General features: G+C 38.5%; 4 protein-coding genes across 7 annotated transcripts; 2 read left to right on the top strand and 2 right to left on the bottom strand.

Moving 5' to 3' along the window:
* Window positions 1–26: 26 nt before the first annotated feature.
* Window positions 27–8,119, bottom strand: LOC103438592 (retinoblastoma-related protein). 4 transcript variants are annotated; one of them, XM_017333452.3, is made up of 19 exons: window positions 7,896–8,119; window positions 7,262–7,395; window positions 6,968–7,072; window positions 6,679–6,821; window positions 6,479–6,575; window positions 6,312–6,358; window positions 5,163–5,361; window positions 4,837–4,903; window positions 4,487–4,666; window positions 4,189–4,382; window positions 3,182–4,052; window positions 2,831–2,993; window positions 2,653–2,725; window positions 2,274–2,450; window positions 2,071–2,190; window positions 1,847–1,994; window positions 1,639–1,751; window positions 475–590; window positions 27–386 (listed from the first exon to the last, which is right to left on the bottom strand). In XM_017333452.3, exons 2-19 carry the CDS (start codon window positions 7,382–7,384, stop codon window positions 236–238), a joined length of 3,087 nt encoding a protein of 1,028 aa, XP_017188941.1. In that variant the 5' UTR covers window positions 7,385–7,395; window positions 7,896–8,119; the 3' UTR covers window positions 27–235. The 4 variants fall into 4 exon arrangements, with proteins under 4 accessions (XP_017188941.1, XP_008375343.1, XP_008375342.1 ...); XM_008377121.4 differs by having other exon boundaries at window positions 7,262–7,391; XM_008377120.4 differs by having other exon boundaries at window positions 7,859–8,113.
* A 2,201-nt stretch (window positions 8,120–10,320) lies between these two features.
* On the bottom strand, window positions 10,321–15,237 carry LOC103438594 (uncharacterized). The gene is made up of 7 exons (XM_008377123.4): window positions 14,577–15,237; window positions 13,805–14,107; window positions 13,453–13,661; window positions 13,311–13,359; window positions 13,132–13,221; window positions 12,984–13,046; window positions 10,321–12,855 (listed from the first exon to the last, which is right to left on the bottom strand). Exons 1-7 carry the CDS (start codon window positions 14,742–14,744, stop codon window positions 11,101–11,103), a joined length of 2,637 nt encoding a protein of 878 aa, XP_008375345.1. The 5' UTR covers window positions 14,745–15,237; the 3' UTR covers window positions 10,321–11,100.
* A 966-nt stretch (window positions 15,238–16,203) lies between these two features.
* Window positions 16,204–18,709, top strand: LOC139197310 (putative disease resistance RPP13-like protein 1). Its single transcript, XM_070824445.1, has 2 exons — window positions 16,204–17,669; window positions 18,128–18,709. Exon 1 carries the CDS (start codon window positions 16,348–16,350, stop codon window positions 17,116–17,118), a length of 771 nt encoding a protein of 256 aa, XP_070680546.1. The 5' UTR covers window positions 16,204–16,347; the 3' UTR covers window positions 17,119–17,669; window positions 18,128–18,709.
* On the top strand, window positions 17,392–18,550 carry LOC139197511 (uncharacterized). Its single transcript, XM_070825086.1, has 2 exons — window positions 17,392–17,460; window positions 18,128–18,550. Exons 1-2 carry the CDS (start codon window positions 17,392–17,394, stop codon window positions 18,548–18,550), a joined length of 492 nt encoding a protein of 163 aa, XP_070681187.1.
* Window positions 18,710–21,561: the final 2,852 nt, after the last annotated feature.

Below are 21,561 nucleotides of genomic sequence, written 5' to 3'. Positions count from 1 at the left end.
TGAAACTAGAAAGGTGAAAGAAGACGAAAGGAAACAAAAATTTTATTAGAATTAGCAACTTTCCTACCTAGCATACATCATCAGCACATGGAAAAGGAAGGGAGCCTGCGGCGGCCATTCTACATAACTCCGGCCGCTCATTCAGAGCCCCGTGTCATAAACGGAAAATTGTATAGAATAACTACGGAGAATCAAGGACTAGATTTACATACAGGAAAACTATACAGCCGTTGGATCAAGAGTCAGGTTGCTCAGTTTTCACTGGAGCACTGGATGAGGTTGCACAACTCCCATTTTGAAGGTACAGGCTGTTGGCCACCATCGAATCGCTGACCAGGCCTACATCAACGCTGTCGAAGTTGAGAGTACCTCTGAGCTTTCGGGTACTGAAAAAGGAAATTAATGCATCAGAGGAACCATTTATTCAGTAACAGTTTTACCTTTGGTTATTTCATCCACAAACTAAAAGCATACCCGTTCAAGCGGTTGTTGATGGCAGTGAGATCTTTCGAAGGGCTCTGATAAGCATGAGTACTCTCCCCAACACAAGCATAATAGCTTTTTGAGCTATGTGAGATCAAAGCATCCATCTGTGAACGGTTCGGAATCAGATTCACAGTTCAGGACTCGGAATCAAGGATTTTCTTTGCAGAAATTTAATTAAACATAATGCAAATGCATAGAGAGAATGTTACTACATTATCATGATCCCAAGAAGAACTTGAAGACTAGCCAAAGGATAGACATGATAGTATCTTCGGCTAACAAAACAACACATATTTGCCTTGAGTTAAACGATTGGCTACCATGTCACATAGAACCATTAGCTCAGTAAAGCAACATGGTCCATGAAGTACGTATATAGTATCCTGGATCTCTTGAAATTAAGTATGTTGACCTTATATTGAATACTTGGAAGATAGACACGCCCTCTAATGAAAACATATATGAGACTACACTTTCACTGAGATGCAGATAGTTGACAACTTGACGTACATCTGATATCTCAACTCAAATTATTTCTTTCACTACTAGGCTCAATTTGTATGCAAATGGTATGACAATGAAAAAATGGAATTAAAAAATATTGACATGATTTCATTTGCATCAATCTCTATATTGCATTCTGAAGTGGAAAAACGAAACTGAACAATCCTTGGTCTTGGCCAAATTGCGAGTCCTAAGACTTAAGCCAGATGCTCATAAAGTGTGATCAAAGTGAGAATTCAGGTATACACTATATAGCAAAATCCTAAGAAACACAGAACACTTTGAGCCAATAACAACATAATAGACTTTCCCCTTAATAAATTCATATCATCACTTTGTGTATCTCCTGGACTTATTGTGTTAAGGCCAGGGCTGAGGTTTCATAAACGAAAAGAAACAAGAGACCAACAAATCAAATGTTCACCAAAAAAAGGGCATAATAGAACCGCAAAGTTGACCCATCAAAGACTTGAGATTCAAGATTCCAGTAATATAAAATAGTTATGTTAAATAAGTTGCAGATTAAAACATATTGAAGTTACTGTAACTTTGCGTTGAACATGAAAGATGACCTCTTTTATTCTAAGAGGTGACATCTGTGAAAAAGAAAAATGGAACTGCCACAACTCTGGAAAACCAAACAAGTACCTTAGATGATCGCAATGGAGAGACATAAACATTGTGCGCTGCAGAAACTTTCTTTGGTGACATATCAGGAAGACTTGGAAAAGTAGATACTTTAGGTGATCCAGGGCATGGAGCTAATTGGCCAGTAAAACAAGATGAGCTTATTAGGGAATGCTAAAAATGATTCTCCCCAAAGAAAAAGGAAATACATTTAGGCAGTTACACATACCATCATTATTATTGTTAACTTCAGGAACCATGTTAGCTCTTGTAGTTGTTGTAACAGCAGGTCCAAGCTCAACTAGCAGGGTCTTCACAGAAGGTATGAATATTTCATTGTAAAATGTTATGATATCCACGTGTTCCTGTGCGGGCCTCTGCAACCAAAATATAAGAAAGGTTAGGATTTATCAAGAAAAACTAGCAGTCAAGAGTAAATATTAGGTGCAGTACCCCATTACGGCGTGCTGAAGGCCACTCAACAAACACGCTTCGAAAAACTTGAGGTTTACATTGTGGTTGCTTTCTGTAGTTGTATATGATTTCCCTAAAGGTTAGATTTAGTTGAGAAATCTGCAACCAGAAAACAGTATTGAGTAAGAAAAGAAGAAAAATATTTCACAGCATTGCATAAAACTGCAAAAGTAATATCACACCTTTGAAACTCCATAAAAACAACAAAGGATAATCTGGTCGATATGGCGGTTAAAAAAGAGAGATGTCCGCTGAACAAGTATTTGTTGAAAGAGACGATAAACATTCTCTCTTATCTGCTGAGACAGTTGCATTCTTTCAACCATACCATTGATTCTGACAGCTGCCAGCTTGATTATCTAAATAAAGAAATTTACGGTTAAGCAAAGGATAAATCCTAATAAGGCACAGCTATGAGGTCATGTGGCTAAACATACCAAATAAACAGTTATTAGTATAAACTACAGTCTACAACACAAATCCTCTCCAATCAAAAAGATTTTTCTACGACTATTTACGGGAAAAATATATTGAGAACTAAATTCTTGGACTGCCTCACACCTTGCTAAAGAAAATACTAATTCCAGTTTCTGCACATGTTTCCCCTCCACCTCCTGGGTTTGGTCGAGTTGGACTGCACACATGAATTTCAGAAGTATATTACAATAAGAGAACAAATGAGGCAGTAAGTTGCTACAAGAAATTAGATTTATTAGTTCCTGGGACTGGTGACTGATACCTGGCAAATGCAGATTGTAAAGGAGGCGGTGGCAGCTTTGACTTAAGGTTACTTAATGCCAGAGGACGATCCTTCACAGGAGATGTAAAGGAATTCCGCTCCAGCAATATACTCCTATAATCTGTGCAGGATCTCTTTGGAGACCTGATATCTCCATTCTGGCCTGAAAAACAACAATGAAAAGATCAAATCACCACTTCAGCACATTACTGTATAATCTACCACCAAGTGGATAGAAATCCATTTCCATGTACTTGTAAGACCCACATAAAACTGAAGGACCAAACTACAACTTCATATTCGAGAAGTTATATATATATATATAGTGTGTGTGTGTGTGTGAATAAATACCTGGTGAAGTCTCATGCTTCTGTAAAGAAGGTACTGGAGGCAACCCTCCACAAGGGAAGTTAATATTCATGGCAATTGCATCCAAAGATGGCATGGGCTCTGCTAATAACCCAAGACGATTTATTTCTGCTGAGAGGGCAGGTCTTGCAACAGTTAAAGAATTATACATCGAGGAACCCTTCTCCCATACCATGCTCTCCAAAAGTCGTTCTTCCAATGAATTCAGATGTCTTCTTAATTCTCTTGGGAGAGATTCCTCATGTCTAATGAAACTCTCTATCACCTTGCTAAGATCAAAAGCGGTAATACCCGTCCTCACTAATACTGCTGGAAACAACATTGTGACAGTCTTATGTGTTGCCAGGACTAACTCTCCAGAGCAGGCTAACATGCATCTGTGGAACCTCTCATTGGTTAATAAGGAGGTCAAATTAGTTGCATGCAGTACTTGAGCCTCTGCCCTACACATTGCCTCCAAAACTCTATAATAAAGTTTGAGTGCTTCCAATCTTCGTTGCTCTGACCAGATGTTGTCCATGAGGTTAGCACCTTGCAGGCTGCCACTTACACATCGCTCTCCCAATGCACTACTTGGAAATATGGCCTCCAATATAATTTGTGCCCTACGTATCACATCAGTAGTAACATCCCTATCACACGATGCCAGGAACCCCTCCAGCTCAGCTGAGGGTTGTGACGGAAGCGGAGAAATAAAGGTCCGAAGCCACTTTGCAGTTGTCATTGCAGTACTCACAGGTGTAGCCACCATCGTTGAATTAGCACCACCACTGACATGAGATGCAGGGGAGCGATGGGGAGAGAGTGGACTTGTAATTGTCTTTGTTGGGGAGGCCATGGAATCAAATTTCCTCTTAACACAATAGAATATATGAAACTATCAACCAACTCCTCTACACAAAAATGTAGGCAATGGGGGAAAAATAAAAGAAAAGAATTTAAAATACCACAAGTATGGTCCTGAATAGTGGAATTTATTAAAAGCATACCTTCACACCGGCTACACTCATGGATCCTCCTGAAAAGCTCCATGAACCAAGTAAGCTATCGTCCTCATTGATGAAGACTCTCTCATCAACTTCTCCCTTATTCCTAATTGCATCATCGTAATCTTTTTCTAGAATCTCTAAACTGGACAACAAAGATGGTTCCTCCATAAGACCTTCAAAGTACGTCAAACCATCTGCATTCACAGGATCATATCTCAGAATTATGAAAATTTCAAACAAAACATCTTTTGAGTTTTGAATCAAATCATTGTATATAGCAGAAACTTTTCATACAAACCTGGATCCATATTCTCTAGATTTTCCGTTTTATAATCAGACGCCAAAACGGGCTTCTTCTTCAAAATTTCTGCTATTAAACCATTAGCCATTTCCATTGTTTTTCTCAACTCATCTTCTGAGGTGTTATAAGTGTTGCAGAGGCATGCAAGCAGGTCCACACCCTTGTTGCCTTTCCTTGCTGAATAAGACACTAATCAAATCAGCTCCGATAAAATGCCAAAATGAAAGAAGAAGATAGGGGAAACAAATGGGCGAAATTATCAAAAGCAGACGAAAGTTTCAAAAATTGAATATCCCTCCTTGAAAATGAAAGGGAAATTATTATATGCAAAGTGGTGAAAATATTACCAAAGCGTGTTGAATCATGGATGCTGAACTTTCTGAAGCGAACAGGGACATGAATTATTAAAATTCCCTGTACCAAGGAAACTCAGCAAGTAAGAAAAACAACATGTTCAAGTAGGAAGCCAAAATGGAGATATGTATATGGGTAGGAATGTTACATAATACATATACACAATTTTTTCACACTTCCTCTAGGAACCTATTTCTTGTTTACTGTAAAACGGAAATCCATTCATTTCATATTATGTTGGATATTTTGGATATTTCAAGTAACTGATTGCCATCCTAGAATCACAAACTAGCATAAGTAATACAGAAATGCAACTGACCAATATTGCAACCAAGCCGTTTGTGCAAGTCACCAGGTCTTTAAATCGGCTGAATACGTGTACACGAAGGGCCAAAAACAGCAACCATCCAAAACGATGATACTCTGACACATAACCAGTTCCACTGACAACAGTTGACTGCTTGTCGGCAGTTGTATCACTTGTCAAGAATAACTCCCGATATGCACGTTTGTAGTACCTTGTAGCATTAAATTGTTAGAATAGGACTCTACTAGCTTAAAACCTCTCAAATAAATCAAATCAAATCTGAACTGAACAAAGTACAATAAAGCATATTTGTTACACATACTATGAAACATCCAGCATAACTTCCACATAAAATGGTGCGGTACCAAATATTGTCCCTTGGAATCCAATGGACTTGATTATGAATCGCATATCATCTCAATGTGATTAATAATCTAGCTAGTCTGAACTAAAATGGTAATCAAACTAAGGAAAGTTTTCAGTCATATAATGTTATTTTTCTACTAAAGGTCAGTGCGAATCATGAAAAATAAAAAAGAAAAGGATTTCCACAGACTGCATAGTTCTACAATGCCCTTGTAACATTTAGATGTGAGAGCAGGGAAAGCCACCCATGTAGGTGCTTAGTGATTTCAGTTCTACAATGCCCTCACACGTTTATACTATACAATCACCAATGGGGTGTTTAATGATGTACAACAGGTTTCAGCCATGTAGTCAACTATCCTAAAGATACATTAGAAACACTGCTTTGGCATATTTTTCTTTAACACAAGTATAGTATTTCACAACATAACATCACCAGGTGTTATTTTAACATAATAAAGAAGAAGGATTTTCAATACATGATAAGGATAAGATACAACAAATTATGGCTATTAAGTAAACCTCTTCTCTTTCTTTTTGTAATCAACGTTATTAATCTATTCCAAGCCATAGCACCCCTGTGACCCAATCCCATTACATTTTCCTACGTCAAGCCACTACCATCAATTTCAAAATCTGGCATCACCAGACATGCACCACTGTTTACTTAGTTTCATCCTAACTATAGATAAGCTCACACATTATAAGGCAACCTTTTAAGTGAAAGAGAAAAAATTCTAAAACCATCAGATGAGATTAATATCAGGCATAATGGCGCAAAAGAAAGAAACTCACTTGCTTAACGAGCTCAAGTACACAAAATTTGCCTGCAGCTCTTTTGCCTGGAAAATTAAGAACTCAAATCATGAGCACCGGATCGAGTAACTCCAAGAAAACAGAACGCTGAAAGACATAAAAACACGGCTAATTTCAAGCATAGACAATCTCTGGAAAATTAATACCTCAAGTTTGTTTTCCCAATCTACACCATAAATATTACTTAAAATTGAACCAGCTTTAACAACAAACTGAGGAAGCTCCTTGAAAAAATCTACAATGCTGTAAAACACCCCCAAAAAGAAGAAAAAAAATTAGATGACAAGAATTCATGAGCAGCTAATTATAAGCTAAAGGAAAGAAAGCAGAATGGGAAACAACGTACTTCAGCTTTGCAGCTCTCAAAATTTGGAAGAGAGAAAATCCATTATCATCAGAACTCTTCTGTGAATTATCCGAATTCTTGTCATTCAATGTTTTTACAGAGTACAAAACAAAGGCAAACCAGAATCGTTCTGCTTCTTCAGGCTGTACATAGAAATGCTTTTAAGTTTAGCCAAATCCAGATTAAAGCAAGTGTTCCAGCAAAAGGATCCTAAAAGATATCACCTCAGACCTTATTTCAACATAACATTATTAATATGACTATAAAATGGAGAAACAATAATACATACTGTTCCGTTGCCAATAGCTGACGCATTTGATATCAACAGATGTTTGGTCTCTTTGAACAGCTTTGCAGCTTCCGCGTAAGAGCTCTCGTCCAATGACAATACATTCTGTAATCAGAACCATGTAAATCCAGAGAAACTAAAATTAAGAAACGGCAACATAAACAAAACAAAAATTCAAAAAGTAAATAGAAGTACAGTTTACAAACTAAACTTTACAAACAAAATAACATTTACAATAAGAAAGAACAAAACGATAAATTCGATCACAGTCCAAATGGAGCAAAAAGTGGCAACCTTGCACAAATCAGTAAATCGATCTTGGACGGGACCAGAATCGCTGCTCTCGGAATTTGAATTGTTGGAAGCTGAAACTTCAGGCTTAGTATCTTCCATCTTCACCATAGCAGGTGGACTCATCTAAACCCTAGCTGAACCAAACCAAATCAAAATTACCAAAATTAACTCCAACCGTTAATTTCTAATAATCATACCTCAAAAGTTTAAATAAAACAAAATCGAAGGGTTTTACATGGATTTTCGAATGCAAGAATTTGAATTTCCAAAAACCCACTACTGCAAAAACCCCAAAATCCAGAGATTTATACCCAAAAAATAACGAAAATTTCCAAAATCCAGAACTCAAATTCTCACTGTACGTTTACCAACTGCTATAATTGATCTCCTCAGTTACTCGAGCTAATTTTCGCTCCAAAAATCAATGAATTTACTTGGCAGAACAGTGAATTAAGCTTAAAAAAAATATAATTAGTAAATAATTTTGAAAAACAAATAGTCACCAACCATCGACAAGCACAAAAAGCGTGACAAAAAAGAAAAAGAAAACCCAAAACTTGCAGCTTTAAAGAAAATTAAAGTAAGAAAAAAGCATACGAATTTTCATTTGGAGGCGAAACCCGCAGAGATCTACCTATCTGATCTCTTAGTCGGAGCTCTCGGAGAGCAGCAGATCTGCCAATGTTACCCAAAACGACGGCGTTATCTGACGCCGAAGCTCTCTCTCTCTCTCTTCTCCTTCTCTCTTTCTGTGATTGTGGAACCCTATCTCTCTCTCTCCTCCTCCTCTTCCCTTCTCTCTCTAAATTTGTTTGGTTTGAGGCCTCTTTTTGGGCGCGCGGGAAAAAAAACACAGCATCCATCGTGACTCCCATACATACATACATCCGTGGCCAATGGCAATGGGACACGCCATCAGGTTAGGTGTTTTTTACCGCCAAAATTTCTCGCCGTTACGACTGACGAGATTCGCTGGGCGAAATGTCATGATTCGCTTTTCGGCCGTTACGGCCTGAGTGACGGAAGGGTAGTACTGTTTGGGGGTATTTTAGTCCCGTCGTCCATCTCGGTAAATGCGAAGCGGCCCACGGCCCAAATGTGGGGACTGCGGGGCCCACTTTGTTTATGTCTTTGTTTTCGACCTCTGAATGTCGTTTCCTGCTCTTTTGGGCCCACACAACAGCCGCATTGGCCTTTTTTTACTTTTGCTCGCCCCTGCCGCCACCGTCTAACTTTTTTCCTTTTAGTTTAGGACACATCCGTTTTATTTCTCAGATATTTTTTAAAAATTTGTTAAATTAAATGAATTCAAAAAATATTATTAACAAAAAATAACAATAATGTATAAGATATAATAAATTAGTACATCTTTAGAGCATTTTTCAATTGGCTATAGAGTGAAAACCTACCCTATGAACTTGAAAACTTAGACGGAAGCTATAAATTTTAAATTGATATTATTTAATTTCTTCTTGATTTAGAAAGATAGAAACTTAGGAACTTAGAAATTCTGTGTGAAAAAAAAAATTATTTGAAGGTTATTGCGAATAGAGTTATTTTATTTCTCGGTGGTCTCCGCCACTGCTAAATTGGATTAAGATTAATGTCGATGCTTTCTTTTGTTCAAATTCAAAGTGTGGGGGTATCAGTGTGGTTTTTCGTGACGAAGCCGGTAGCTATGCTAGAGGTTTCGTTTGCAAAAAATTCCTCATGCGATCGACCCCTATAGTGTGGAGATTCTAGCAGCTCGTGCAGGCTTGCACCAGGCTGCACAACGATATTGGAGGCTATTCGTTCTGGAGAGCGATGCCTTACAAGTGGTCTAAGCACTGCAAAGTCCCCATTGTGGCATTTCTGCTACTGGTTTATTAATTAGGGATGCTTTATACAAAGGTATAAAGTGTCAATTTAACTACGATATCTTCATTTTCTCTTTATTTTAATTTTTTTTCGTCTGAACTTTTGACATTTTTTCGACTATATGCCTAGACAACGTGCTGAGACTGACTTATTTATCGACTCAACTGGTGCAGGTGGCTAACTGTAGACTATGAAGTAAGATTTCAGAGAGATACTATTATGATGAGCTTACGTTAGTAATTCGTAGTCATTTAATGGTACTCCGGAATGAGTTTGTACGTTGCTCCTCTATGACTATGAGAGTGGTAACCCCTTCTGAACTTGTTTCTAATACTTAAGTGGTTTGTATATGATCTTCTTTCAACACCACTGTTATCTTGAAATTAAAGTAGATAGTGCTAATAAGAGAGGGGGGATTCGAACTTGGACCTCTTCCAACCTTGGAAGAGAAGTACTACTTGACCGAGAGCCAGTTGATATTATTCAGATATACAAAGGATGGTGCTTTCATTTTTAACATTTGACAGCTGAGAAACGAAGATACGTGCAATAGTGCTATACTCTTCATTATATCTCCTTAATGTAGTTTTCATATCAATTTTGGTCCCTTTTGGCTGTAATTTGATGCCTATAATTGGTTTGAATTGAATAACGCAATAGATTCAAGGCATGTTGCATGTAGGAACGTAGGTCAGCTTCCAAATTGTTTCCGAGTTGAAAGCAAAAGATGCATTAATAAAATTCGGGAGCTGGGTGTTATTTCTTATTTCAACATATCTTGAATCTAGTGAGTAGTTAGCCAATATCAATCCTAAGCACCCGACTGACACACCAGTTGAGTTAATTCGAAGAAGCTAAAATAATAGGGTTTGATGAACCTTATTAGAATCTGTTTTCTTAATGTCTTAGATCAGTCATCAGTTTTCTTAATGTCTTGGATCAGTCTTTCAAACATCGTACTAAAAAAATTTCGAGCACTATTCTAAAAGTTTCCGCCTAGACGTTAAGTGGCTGACCATCACTTCGATTAATTATTAAACGCTTGAAAATTAAGAAAAGACACGTAGACCTACATGAGAGCCTGCCTAACCCACCTATATATGAAAAGCGAAAAGCATGCCAGTTGGCATCCATTGAATTGCTGTGAGAAAAAGGAGGCTTTAAAGATTTGATATGGAACAGAATTGTGAGAAAACATGTGAAGGTAAAGCTTGGAGCATTCTTTTCTGTGCCTCTTTACTTCCGAAGGACTCTAAACACTGCCTTTTCGTAATTGAAACCAGATTTACATTTCTTTCTTGTTCTATGGCAGGTATAAATGTTGGAGGACCTCTAAACCATGCTAAGCCTATTAATTTTACACTTAGATACAGCAAGTTTCTGCAACCTGGATATTTGCAACTCTTCGGATGACCGTTCTTCATCGCTAGATGTCAGCTGAACACCGTATCGCTTGATTTGTTTTATGAAGAACCCAGATTTTCACAATTTCATGTGGAACAGAAACTTGCAGAAGGAGTGCAGAAGGAGAAATTGAAAGCGTGAAAATCGCTACCCGTTGCACAAATCTCATGCAGAAAAAAAATTAAAATTATTCACTTTCCAGGTTTTGAAAACAATTTCATAAAGTTCCACGATTCCACTTTCAGTCTCTTGTAGTTTTGGGACGTTTGAATATAATACCAGAACCATGGCAATCTGAAAGAGACGAGGAATGTGAACAAACCTGTAAAGTGCCAAACCTTTGCATTATATTCCCATTCCGAAGAGTATATATATGAACACTTACGCGATAATGATAAACATGGACAGGCAGGATCCTTCCAGAAAAGCCACACACAAAACCCACTGCCCAGTTGCATAAACCCAAGGGTCCAACCCGGTTGCAGAGTCGAGAACTAAATGGTCGCAAAATTTGGGAAGAAAGCCAACTCTTTTTACCAACAAAAATTTTGATGACCTAAATCATCGTGCTTCTTCTAACTAAAGAGTTTTTGAGTTCCTTTCCGCCACACACCTTTGACAGGCAATCCTCCAGCCGAGTTACTGCTTCCATTTAATCCTTCATCACCGGCATCTGGCTGAGAATCAGAATTTCCGAGATCTAAAAGTGCTGCAGCATCACCCAAGCGGACTCTATGAAATTTGGAAGTTTTCTTCCGCTGCTTACTCCCTCCACCGCCATCCACTAAATTCGGATTAGATTCACTAGCAGCTGGCAGGGAATCCTTTTGGCCCCTCAGTTGTACTAGAGGTTGACTGCGAGAATTTAACTCCTCCTGGTGCTCATTTGCAAACTGCTTTGATTTTCCTTTGGCACCACGGTACCCGTCCTTTGTCAACACCTCCACAGCTTCTTCCATAGGCCTGTAGTCTGATTGAAGTTCCCGTACAGAACTAATAATGCTATCCGCTAGCGTGTTCTTAGAATTACTGTTTTCAGCCTCTGATATCTTCCCCTTACCTTTCTTAGAATTATTACCATCTTTCAATTTAGCACTGTCCTGAGACCATCCGTTGCGGGTACCGGTATTGTAGGCATCAATCAGCTCTTTCTGCTTCTGCGAATCAGGGCAGAGTCTAGCCAAATCAAGGACCAGATGAAGCAAGCCAAACTGCCGCACAAAATCTAGATAAATTCCCGTGTCAACCAAACCCTGACGATACTGTCCTGATATATCTTTAAAAATAGTGTATTTTTCCTCATCAAATTCAAGACCAGCTCGAATCTTTTCCACCAAGGACTTGTTAGCAGTTTGAACATCCTCCACTTTCAATAAAGGCTGGGTAGTTGAGGGCAACTTACGCACTTGTACTGCAGAAACTGGAGGAAAATCAGAATTGGAAGGATGAACAGATCCATTTTCGACCAAATTAGGAGCTGACGTAGAGTGGCTGATCCTACCAGGCTTGGGGTTGCTTGAATCCCTCGAAGCACCATATGATAATAATCCAGGTACCGTTGCCTGTCTAGTCTCAACATGAGCCGCAGAACTTGCATAACTCGACGGTCTCACACCATTACCAAAGGCATTCTGTCTAGTCTCAACTTGAGCCTGAGAGGCATAACTAGATGGTCTGGGTCCATTACCAAAGCCCATATTGTTCTGACCAGAAACAAGAGTTGACACGGATGAAACATTTGTTGCAGGCCAAGCCTGAGCTGAATGAGTAGGCTGTACTACAGGCCCACGCGTTGCTGCTGGCCAATCCTGTTCAGAACTACTAACAGCCACAGGCCCACGCGTTGCTGCTGGCCAAGCCTTTCCAGAGCTATTAACAGCCACCTTATGGTTTTGCCGGCGGAGATGCGATGCCATGGTGTTGCTAGGCAAACCATCTGAATCTTGTTTGGGGTTTGAACTGTTGCCAGGTGCCGTTGAGAGGGGAGGAAAGAAAGATTCTTCCAAACGCCCATTCCTAGAAATGGGCCCCACAGCTTGACGGTACCTTGAAGATGTTTCAGCATCTGTTGTACTTAATGATTCAAATGAATCAGTGATTGGATCAATATCGCCAGTATCCCGAATATCTGGAGGCACTTGCACACTGGAGGATGAAGGGTCATCGTATGTTCTATCAGCATGAACAGTCTCCAAACTTGCTTGAATAGCCATAGAAAGTTGATTTTCAGAAGAATCAGGACGAAATGTCCGACCTCTTCCACCTCTTCCGCCTCTTCCACGTCGATGATCTTGTTCACTACTCCGTTGATATCTGAAGCTAGTTGGTATCTGTTACAGATATACGAGGAAAATTAATTCTATTGCATAAAACTGAATTACAACAAAAATGAGAGGAGAAGAACCCAACCTTGATGCACAAAGGAAATTGCAGAGAACAAAAAAAATAGTACACTTACCTGCAGAGCAGCATTACGCTTAGAACGAGACATGCGACCTCCATGTTCAAGTGTATTATGCCTCTGAAAAATAAAAAGAAAGGGAAGTCAAGAATTAAATACTACAAGGGCAGGAACACAGAAATTTCTCACATTTTATTAAAGTCACCTTCATTTCCGCCTCAGATTGGAAGACAACAAACTTTTTGCTGAGGCACGACTCATCTTCACATAGGAAATGACCTTGGCGGAAGTGCATCTGTGACATACAATGAAATAGCATTCAAAACACATAAAAGACAACAGGAAGAAAGAGAATACAAAATAAATACAACACTAATAACTCACCTCCAGGTCATCATAATTCTTATAATATTCATATTGCCCAGGATTCTGCCTGCATTGAACAGCACAAAATCTCATATGAGCATAAACATTTTAAAATTACAATCAAAACAAAGCACTCTTGAAGTGAAAGACGGTCGGTTACCTTTGGCATATATGACAAGTATAGTGATCAGTAGTCATGTGGGAGTACAGCTCATTATCCCCATAAAATGAGGTTCTGCAAAATTCACACATAGGATGTCCCATGAAGCCACCTCTTTCACTCTCACTTCCATCCACTTCAGAATCACCTGTATTTATATGCCGATTCAATTGTGCTCTCGTATATAGCTTTTGTTCACATATAAACACCTGCATAACATTAATAGATGAATAAAATAAAAAATCAAATAAAAATGATAGTACCTAAGAAGACAAAGAAGATAATAGAGAGAAAGCGCTGCTTGAAATGTACATATACGATAAATATCAAGTCTCAGTATAATGGATTTTACCTTCCTCCCTTCCAAACATAAAGAGCACATCCACAACCTATGTTGGTGGTATAAATGATTCTTCAGATGATCAAGATTCCGAATCCTCCCGCGACGCTTGGGGCCATCGTTTGATTGCTCATCCATCTTGTCACATTCGCTACATGAAAGCTTGCACATTGCCTTGATCATCTTGTAGTGGTCCAAATCATCAAAAAATGCTTGAGTGTCCTCGTGGTACCAATACGATCCCACGCGACCCTCCCTTACATCATTTGGCAAGACTGAGAAATCATTAATCATCCTTGTATAATCTCCTAAAGCCTGAAAAGATAGAAAAAGGCACACCACATAAGGAAACCAGAAGCAGAAAAGAATCAAGAAAGTGTGAAAACGTTAATGGATCCAAGTTATAATAAATTACAACGGAGCAGGCACTGAATAATGTATCTGCTGAATTATATAAAGCTAGAATCTTTTCACAATAAACAGATACATGGACAATTGAAAGGCAAGAGAACCCAATATACACCACAACGATAAGTCACTAGATACCATGAGAATTCAACCCGAACAAGCGAATCGAATGCAACAGCCCAGAAAAACATAACATTCAATCTCTTACAAGAAAGGACGCATCTTCCCAGCTGCTAAGCTTATAAAAGATTCCTTCTCAAAGAAAATTCACTTATCAAAACGACGTAAACACACAATTATGATTGGAAGTTTCAGCACAAAATCCTAAGCTAAAAGCAATAATCTTTTAACTCAAGATAAAAGGAAAATCCAGTACCTTGGTGATAAAAACGACGTCCGACTCGGTCTTGCAGATGCAGCATCGGCGATCGTTGCAGATGAAGCGGAGACGAACGACGCAGGTGGAGCAGACTTCGCGATGTCCACAGGCACCGTATGCGACCCATTCGAGAGGATCGGCACACACCGCACAGCTATCGTCCATGGCTATCGTTCAAGCTCTGGTCGTACCTCTGGGATCGGGGAGCAGAAACCCTAATTCGGAGGTTGGTTGAAGGCGGAGGAGGGTTAGGGGATCTAGGGTTTTTAGACAATTGATTGGAATTGGAATTTGGGAATGTTTTGAAATTGAAAGGGGAAGGAAGAATTGAGTCGGTGGAGGACGAATTTGTACTGGGATGACAGAAAGGAAGAGAATTTGCAAAGGTTTTTGTTGAAGGCGGATGTTTATCCAACTCCACGAGAAGATGAGAAGTCCAGAGGCAGCCTCATCAAAAAGGAGGGGGGCAAATCCGTAATAAAGTAGGAATTCTCTACCACATGGTAAAAATAATTGTTTCAGTTTCTTTCCCACTTTTATTCCGAGGCTCGGACAGAAGTATCTAAAAGACGCGATACTACGCGCTGGTCGAGCAGCGGCGGATGGGTCTAATACTTGAAAGCTAAATTCCTTTTCAAAATTTTCTCTCCAACCCAACCCATGGAGAAATTTTGAACTAAATGCTAAATGCTAAACCAAAGTCAGATTCCTCCTAAAATTTAGCCCATAAATCGAAATTTAAAATTTTCAATATTTATCAGAATTTAACCTTTTTTATATTAAAATGTTCATAAAATTAATTTACGATAGCCTACATATTTATTTTTTTTAAATTTAATTAAACAAAAAAAAGCCTAAATTCATTATTTAATAATCCAAAGCTAAAATTTTAGACCAGAACGGTTGGAAATTAAAAGCGGTTTCTGGGTTAAGAGCTAAATTTTCCAGGTTAAAATATTTGACTTTTAGCCTAACCATTGGAGATGGTCTAAGCAGCTAAGCACGATGTAAGCATGGATTTAGGTAAATTTATTATATATTGTATAAATAAGTGTATGTTTATATTTAAAAAATACATAATTGTATTGGGATACATAAATTGAAAACTAGAATGACATACAGATTAGAAAGTACTAGAACATAATAAAAACATGGGAAACCAGAATATAATGGATGTTCATTCAAATATTCAACAAGTCTCTTCCAATTTATCAAAAAAATATAATTTACAAAATAAGAGTGATCTCTTTTTTATCTGAGTGAGAGTATGCAACCTAAGTGGTTGCTAAGACGAGTGCTTAAGTAAATACAGGCACTCTTCTTTAATTTTCAAATGCTTATAATTAACCGTTCTATAGTCAGAATTTTTAGATATAAGTGATCATTCATAACGAATAAATGTAAATACATTCAGAAAAAATGTATTTGGTGACTTCAAAACTAATTTTGTTACCTCATTTTACTTTTAATGTACTATTATATCAGAAATGAGCAAAAAAGTGTGCTTTCACTTTAAAATTTGTAGTTGTGGATGTAAATTTCTGTGAAGTAGAACTGATAAAAAATTTCAAAATTAAAAAAAAAAAAAATTAAAGATCCATTGACTATGCTGCATTTGCTAGACGGCATTTTGATGCCTAAGTCAGACACACATTAAGAGAAATTGAGTCCACAGCTACCTGCACACGTAATCGTGCGAACAACAATATCTGCAAGACTGCAAGTCAATGCAATCGAAGTCACTAGAATCTCAACATATTTGCAAAAAATGGCTGCAGCTTTGGTCGCCGGAGAGGCTTCTCTCTCTGCTTCCATCCAGGAGCTCTGCAAATGGATTGATTCGCGCGAAATCAGGGACATGTTTGGGCCAAAGAAGCTTGACAAGTCACTCCCGAAGAAATTCAAGCTGACGTTGTTAACCCTTGATGCAGTGCTCGAGGATGCACACCAGAAGGAGTTTGAGATCCCCTCCGTCGGAAACTGGCTTGATGAATTGAGAGAAGCGGTCTATGATGTGGGGGTCCTACTGTATGAGGTCGATGCGGAAGCTTTCCGGCTAAAGATGGCAGCAGAAGATCAGTCCGTTGTAACTCAGGTGTGGAACTTCCTCTCTTTGCCTTTCAGTCGTTTTTACCAACGCATGAATGATCAGATAAAGGAGTTATATCATAGATTAAAATTCCTTGCAAACGAAAAGGATGTTCTTGGTCTCCGAAAGGGTGTTCGGAAGGTTTCACAAAGGCCAACAACTTGTTTGGTGAAATCTTCTTTAGTTGGTAGAGATGGTGATAAAGAAGAGTTGACAAGACTGTTGATCTCTGATGCTGAGAGCAGGAATAATGTTTCTGTCATTACAATAGTAGGAATGACCGGGATTGGTAAGACAACACTTGCTAAACTCGTTTACAACGATGAAAGAGTGAAGGAGCATTTTGATATTCAAGCTTGGGTTGGCGTTTCCGAAGATTTTGATGCTGTTAGGGTCACTAAAACCCTGCTCGAGTCAATCACTTCGACTGTTTGTGACATAACGATCTAAATTTTGTTAAGGTCCAACTATTGGAAAATTTTGTTCAGGTCCAACTAAAACACCAAGTGAGGGGAAAGAGATTCTTATTTGTGTTGGATGACCTCTGGAATGTGAACTATCATAATTGGAATCTCCTGCAGGTTCCTTTTCTCCACGCGGCAGGGGGAAGTAAGGTCATGATAACAACGCGGAGTGAAACAGTTGCTTAAATCGTGCGCAATGTACCTACACACTATTTAGAGCCGCTGTCCGATGAAGATTGTTGGTCGTTGATTTTAAAACATGCTTTGGGAGACAGTAACATCGTTGAACATTCAAACATTCGAGAAACTGATAGGGAAACTGCAATACGTAAGTGCAATGGGTTGCCTTTAATTGCACGAGCACTAGGGGGTCTCTTACGAGGCACAACTTCTGGTTCTGAGGAATGGCATCACATATTACATACCAATATTTGGGAGCTACCCTCCATTGCTCGCATTCTCCCAGTTTGTTTACTACAACAATTAAGGCAGAAGGGGAGAGGATCACATCAAAAACGCCACTCTGCTAGGACAGAGGTACTCCGACTGCATAAGCGCCCTTCATCACATATAGTTAACCAATACTTTTGTTTTGCTACATGCTACAGTTTTCGCTCTTTCAATTTGAACCATGTTTCAGTTTCTGAACAACAGTTTCTACTTTAGCACTCAAAGCAATACCTAGACGGTTGTTGAGTAACGATTACGATTGAGTCCAAAACCGCATTTCCTTCAAATTTAGGCGTTCATCAAGTGGAACCACATGTTAGTCATTCTGCTAGCGGTTTTAGAATTTTCTTCAGTTAACCTTTGATGTAACCAACATGCGATGTTTCCGTCAAACTACGTGGAGAAAATCCGATTTTGGTTGCAATTTCATCAATTAACAATATAGTATTCAATTTGATGGATAAAAATACAGTTTAGCCCTTTCGTTTGCATTATTGGTAAATCTCTGAAGTTTTAATTGAACTCATTACTAATTTGTTATGCAGGCAAATTCAGCAGAGTGGATCTTTTTAGTCACTAGCCTTTGCATGGAGATTTTATCAGCTGCTTTTGATCAGGCTTCGTCCCCAAGAAGGCCGGGGTATGCGCTGTTTGGAATGCTATTGGCTATTGCAGCTCTACTCACTTGCATATGTGAGCTGATTTACAAGGGTAGGAAAAATAATGTGGTTTGGAGGAAGAGGGGATGTTACATGCTTTTTGGTTCTGTCATTGAACTTTTTGGTTTAGTCGGAGGCATCACTCAGTGTGTTTGCTCGATAGTTCAATACGTTTGTTACATCCGGCGCACTGATAATCCTATCAAACTGTCCCTTTTGCCTGCCATCTTTCTCATATGTTTGATTGCTACAAGATTAAGTAGGAAAGCAATGCAGACCACAGATGAGACCGGTGAACATACAGCTTAGACAAAGACTGATTGGTAAAGACATGCTACCTAGAATTAAGCCGAAGTATGAATGACGATTATCTGTAAATATATAGAGGTCTCATCAGGTGATGTCTCTGCAAATGTCTCTAATCTCAGTACTTGCTTCAAATAAAACAAGCCACATTTAAGTGACAAAGATGGAGTATTATTCGCAGAGTTCTGCAAATATTGCACTAAGTCTTTGTCTGATTTTTTGATAGCTAAAGCTGCAGATGACTACATGACAGAGAGACGTACTTAAAATGTTACAACCTTCGGTAAATCTGGTGAAGCTGACCATCAAATTTTATGGTGGAACCAGCTTTCCAGATTGGTTGGGAGACTCTTCCTTCTCCAACATACAAGTCATGCATCTCAGCGATTGCAGTACTTGTTTGTCGTTGCCACCAGTTGGGCGGCTTCCTGCTCTCAAAGAGCTATATATAGAAAGGATGAAATCTATCAAGAGTATTGGTGTTGAGTTCTACAGGGGTAATGGAGCTTCTTTAATTCAGCCATTTCAATCTCTCAAGAAGCTGGAGTTCAATAGATGCCGGAGTTGGAGGAATGGCTACCTTGCCAAGGTAAAGGTCATTCTCTAGACTTAATCCGTAATAAAGTAGGAATTCTCTACCACATATTAAAAAGAATTGTTTCAATTTCTTTCCCACTTCTATTCAGACAAAAGTATCTAAAAGACACGCCGCTAGTTGAGCGGCAGATGGGGTTTAATGCCTAGCGGCTAAGTGGAGCGTAAGCATGGATTTAAGTAAACTTATTACGTATTGTATAAATAAGTACATGTTTATATTTAAAAAATACATAATTGTGTTAAATATATAAATTGAAAAATAAAATGACATAAATTAGAAAGTATTAGAACATAATGAAAATATGGGGAAACAGAATATAATGGTTGTTCATCCAAATATTTAACAAGTCTCTTACAAAAAAAAAAAATTTACAAAATAAAAGTGATCTCTTTTCTTTTGAGTGAGAGTATGCGACCTAAGTGGCTGCCAAGACAGGTGCCTAAGCAAATCTAGGCGCCCTTCCTTAATTTTCAAATGCTTACAGTTAGGGCTGGAAAAAAATCCCAAAAATCCCAAACCAAACCGAAAAATTCCTGAAACCAAATCGAAAAAATCCCAAACCGAAATTCCCGAAAATTTCGGTACCCAATACCGAACCGATCCCGAAATTTCGGTACGGGAATCGGTCTCAAGTTTTTGGGATTTCGGTATTCCCAAACCGAACCGAAAAAAAAAAATATATTATTTAATTTTTAAATATATATTTAAATCGATAGAGTCCATAGAAAATGAAGGCTTCAATAGTTGCACATATTTCTATATGAATGATTTAAATCGACAGAGTCTTGCAATTGTAGCATCTACATTTGAATCCAGATTGGCAGAGTCTTGCACTTGTAGCATCTACATTTAAATTGACATAGTCTTGCAATTGGCACATATTGCAACGGGCTTCTTAGCAGATTGCAACCCAAAATTGTTAAAAGGTTCAATTTTAGCCCAAAAACATAATATTTTAGTCCAAAAGCCCAAAAGCCCAAAATCATTTCGGGATTCCCGATTTGTCCCGAAATCTCAAAACTATTTCGGGATTCCCGAAAATTAGGATTCCCGAAAATTTGGTTTGGGATCGGTATTGAAATTGGAATTCCCGAAATTTTTGGTTTGGGAATCGGGACAAGGATTTCGGTATGGGATCCCATACCGAACCACCCCTACTTACAGTTAACCATTGTGGTCAGTCACCTATAGTCCGAATTTTTAGATCAGAGTGATCATACATAACGAATAAATGTAAATATATTCAGAAAAATGTATTTGGTTACTTCAAAACTAATTTTGTTACCTCATTTTACTTTTAATGTATTATTATATTAGAAATGAGTAAAAAATTGTGCTTTCACTTTAAAATTATTTCTATGAGGTAGAACTGACAAAAAATTCCAAAATAAAAAAATATTGAAAGATCAATTGACCAATCCTAATGCGGCATTCGCTAGACGGCATTTTGATGCCTAAGTCAGACACACTTTAAGAGAAATTGAGTCCATAGTCCACCGCACACGTAACCGTGCGAACAATAATATCTCCAAGTCAATGCAATCGAAGACGCTAGAATCTCAACTTATTTGCCAAAAATGGCTGCAGCTTTGGTCGCCGGAGAGGCTTCTCTCTCAGCTTCCATCCAGCAGCTCTGCAAACGGATTGATTCGCGCGAAATCAGGGACATGTTTGGGCCAAAGAAGCTTGAAAAGTCACTCCTGAAGAAGAAATTCAAGCTGACGTTGTTAACCCTTGATGCAGTGCTCGATGACGCACACCAGAAGGAGTTTGAGATCCCTCTTAACAATGAAGATCAGAACTGCAGAAGAAAGAAAGAAAGAAGAAGAAATATAGAGAATCTAGAAGAAAGCTTAGAAAGAATATGAAAGGTTTTGTATTGATCAAATGTTTATTTCATACAAACACTAGGCTGCCATCGGCCTTTTATATTCCTCTAGTAGTCTAACTACCTTGCTTACTGTGTAAGCCACACATAACCATCCTAACTAACTTTTAACAGAAATATAGATGACATGGCAGATTATGTGGCATTCACTTGAGTCAATATCAGTCAACATCCCCCCTCAATCTCAACTAGGGAAACCAAGTTTGAGATTGAAACAATGACGAGTGAACTGCGGACTATGTAATCCTTTAGTAAGGATATCAGCGGTCTGTTCATCAGTGGGTAGATACTCAACCAACAAATCACCATTATGCACCCTTTCACGGACAAAATGATAATCCGTATCAAGGTGTTTGATTCTCGAATGATACACCGGATTAGCACTGAGTGCTATTGCAGATTTATTATCACAGAATATAGTCGGTTGAAACGGTAATGGAACTCCCAAATCTTTCAAAATGAGCCGAATCCAGGCTACATCTGCTGCAGTATGAGCAAGTGCCTTGTACTCTGCCTCGGTAGAGCTTC

This window comes from Malus domestica, chromosome 07 (assembly GCF_042453785.1).
Source record: "Malus domestica chromosome 07, GDT2T_hap1".
NCBI lineage: Eukaryota > Viridiplantae > Streptophyta > Magnoliopsida > Rosales > Rosaceae > Malus > Malus domestica.
This window is presented reverse-complemented; position numbering and strand designations above follow the sequence as displayed.

Bases quoted from the DNA above. Each gene is read 5' to 3' on its own strand.
- LOC103438592 (XM_017333452.3), bottom strand. From the start codon at position 7,384: ATGAGTCCACCTGCTATGGTGAAGATGGAAGATACTAAGCCTGAAGTT. The intron at 6,359-6,478 runs GTATTAATTTTC...TTAATTTTCCAG, and splicing joins ATTGGGAAAACAAACTTGAG to GCAAAAGAGCTGCAGGCAAA. The intron at 4,383-4,486 runs GTTTGTATGAAA...CTGTGAATGCAG, and splicing joins TCTAGAGAATATGGATCCAG to ATGGTTTGACGTACTTTGAA.
- LOC103438594 (XM_008377123.4), bottom strand. From the start codon at position 14,744: ATGGACGATAGCTGTGCGGTGTGTGCCGATCCTCTCGAATGGGTCGCA. The intron at 13,360-13,452 runs GTAACCGACCGT...TGTTCAATGCAG, and splicing joins ACTTGTCATATATGCCAAAG to GCAGAATCCTGGGCAATATG. The intron at 13,047-13,131 runs GTGACTTTAATA...TTTATTTTTCAG, and splicing joins AATCTGAGGCGGAAATGAAG to AGGCATAATACACTTGAACA.
- LOC139197310 (XM_070824445.1), top strand. From the start codon at position 16,348: ATGGCTGCAGCTTTGGTCGCCGGAGAGGCTTCTCTCTCTGCTTCCATC.
- LOC139197511 (XM_070825086.1), top strand. From the start codon at position 17,392: ATGCTTTGGGAGACAGTAACATCGTTGAACATTCAAACATTCGAGAAA. The intron at 17,461-18,127 runs GTAAGTGCAATG...TTTGTTATGCAG, and splicing joins TGATAGGGAAACTGCAATAC to GCAAATTCAGCAGAGTGGAT.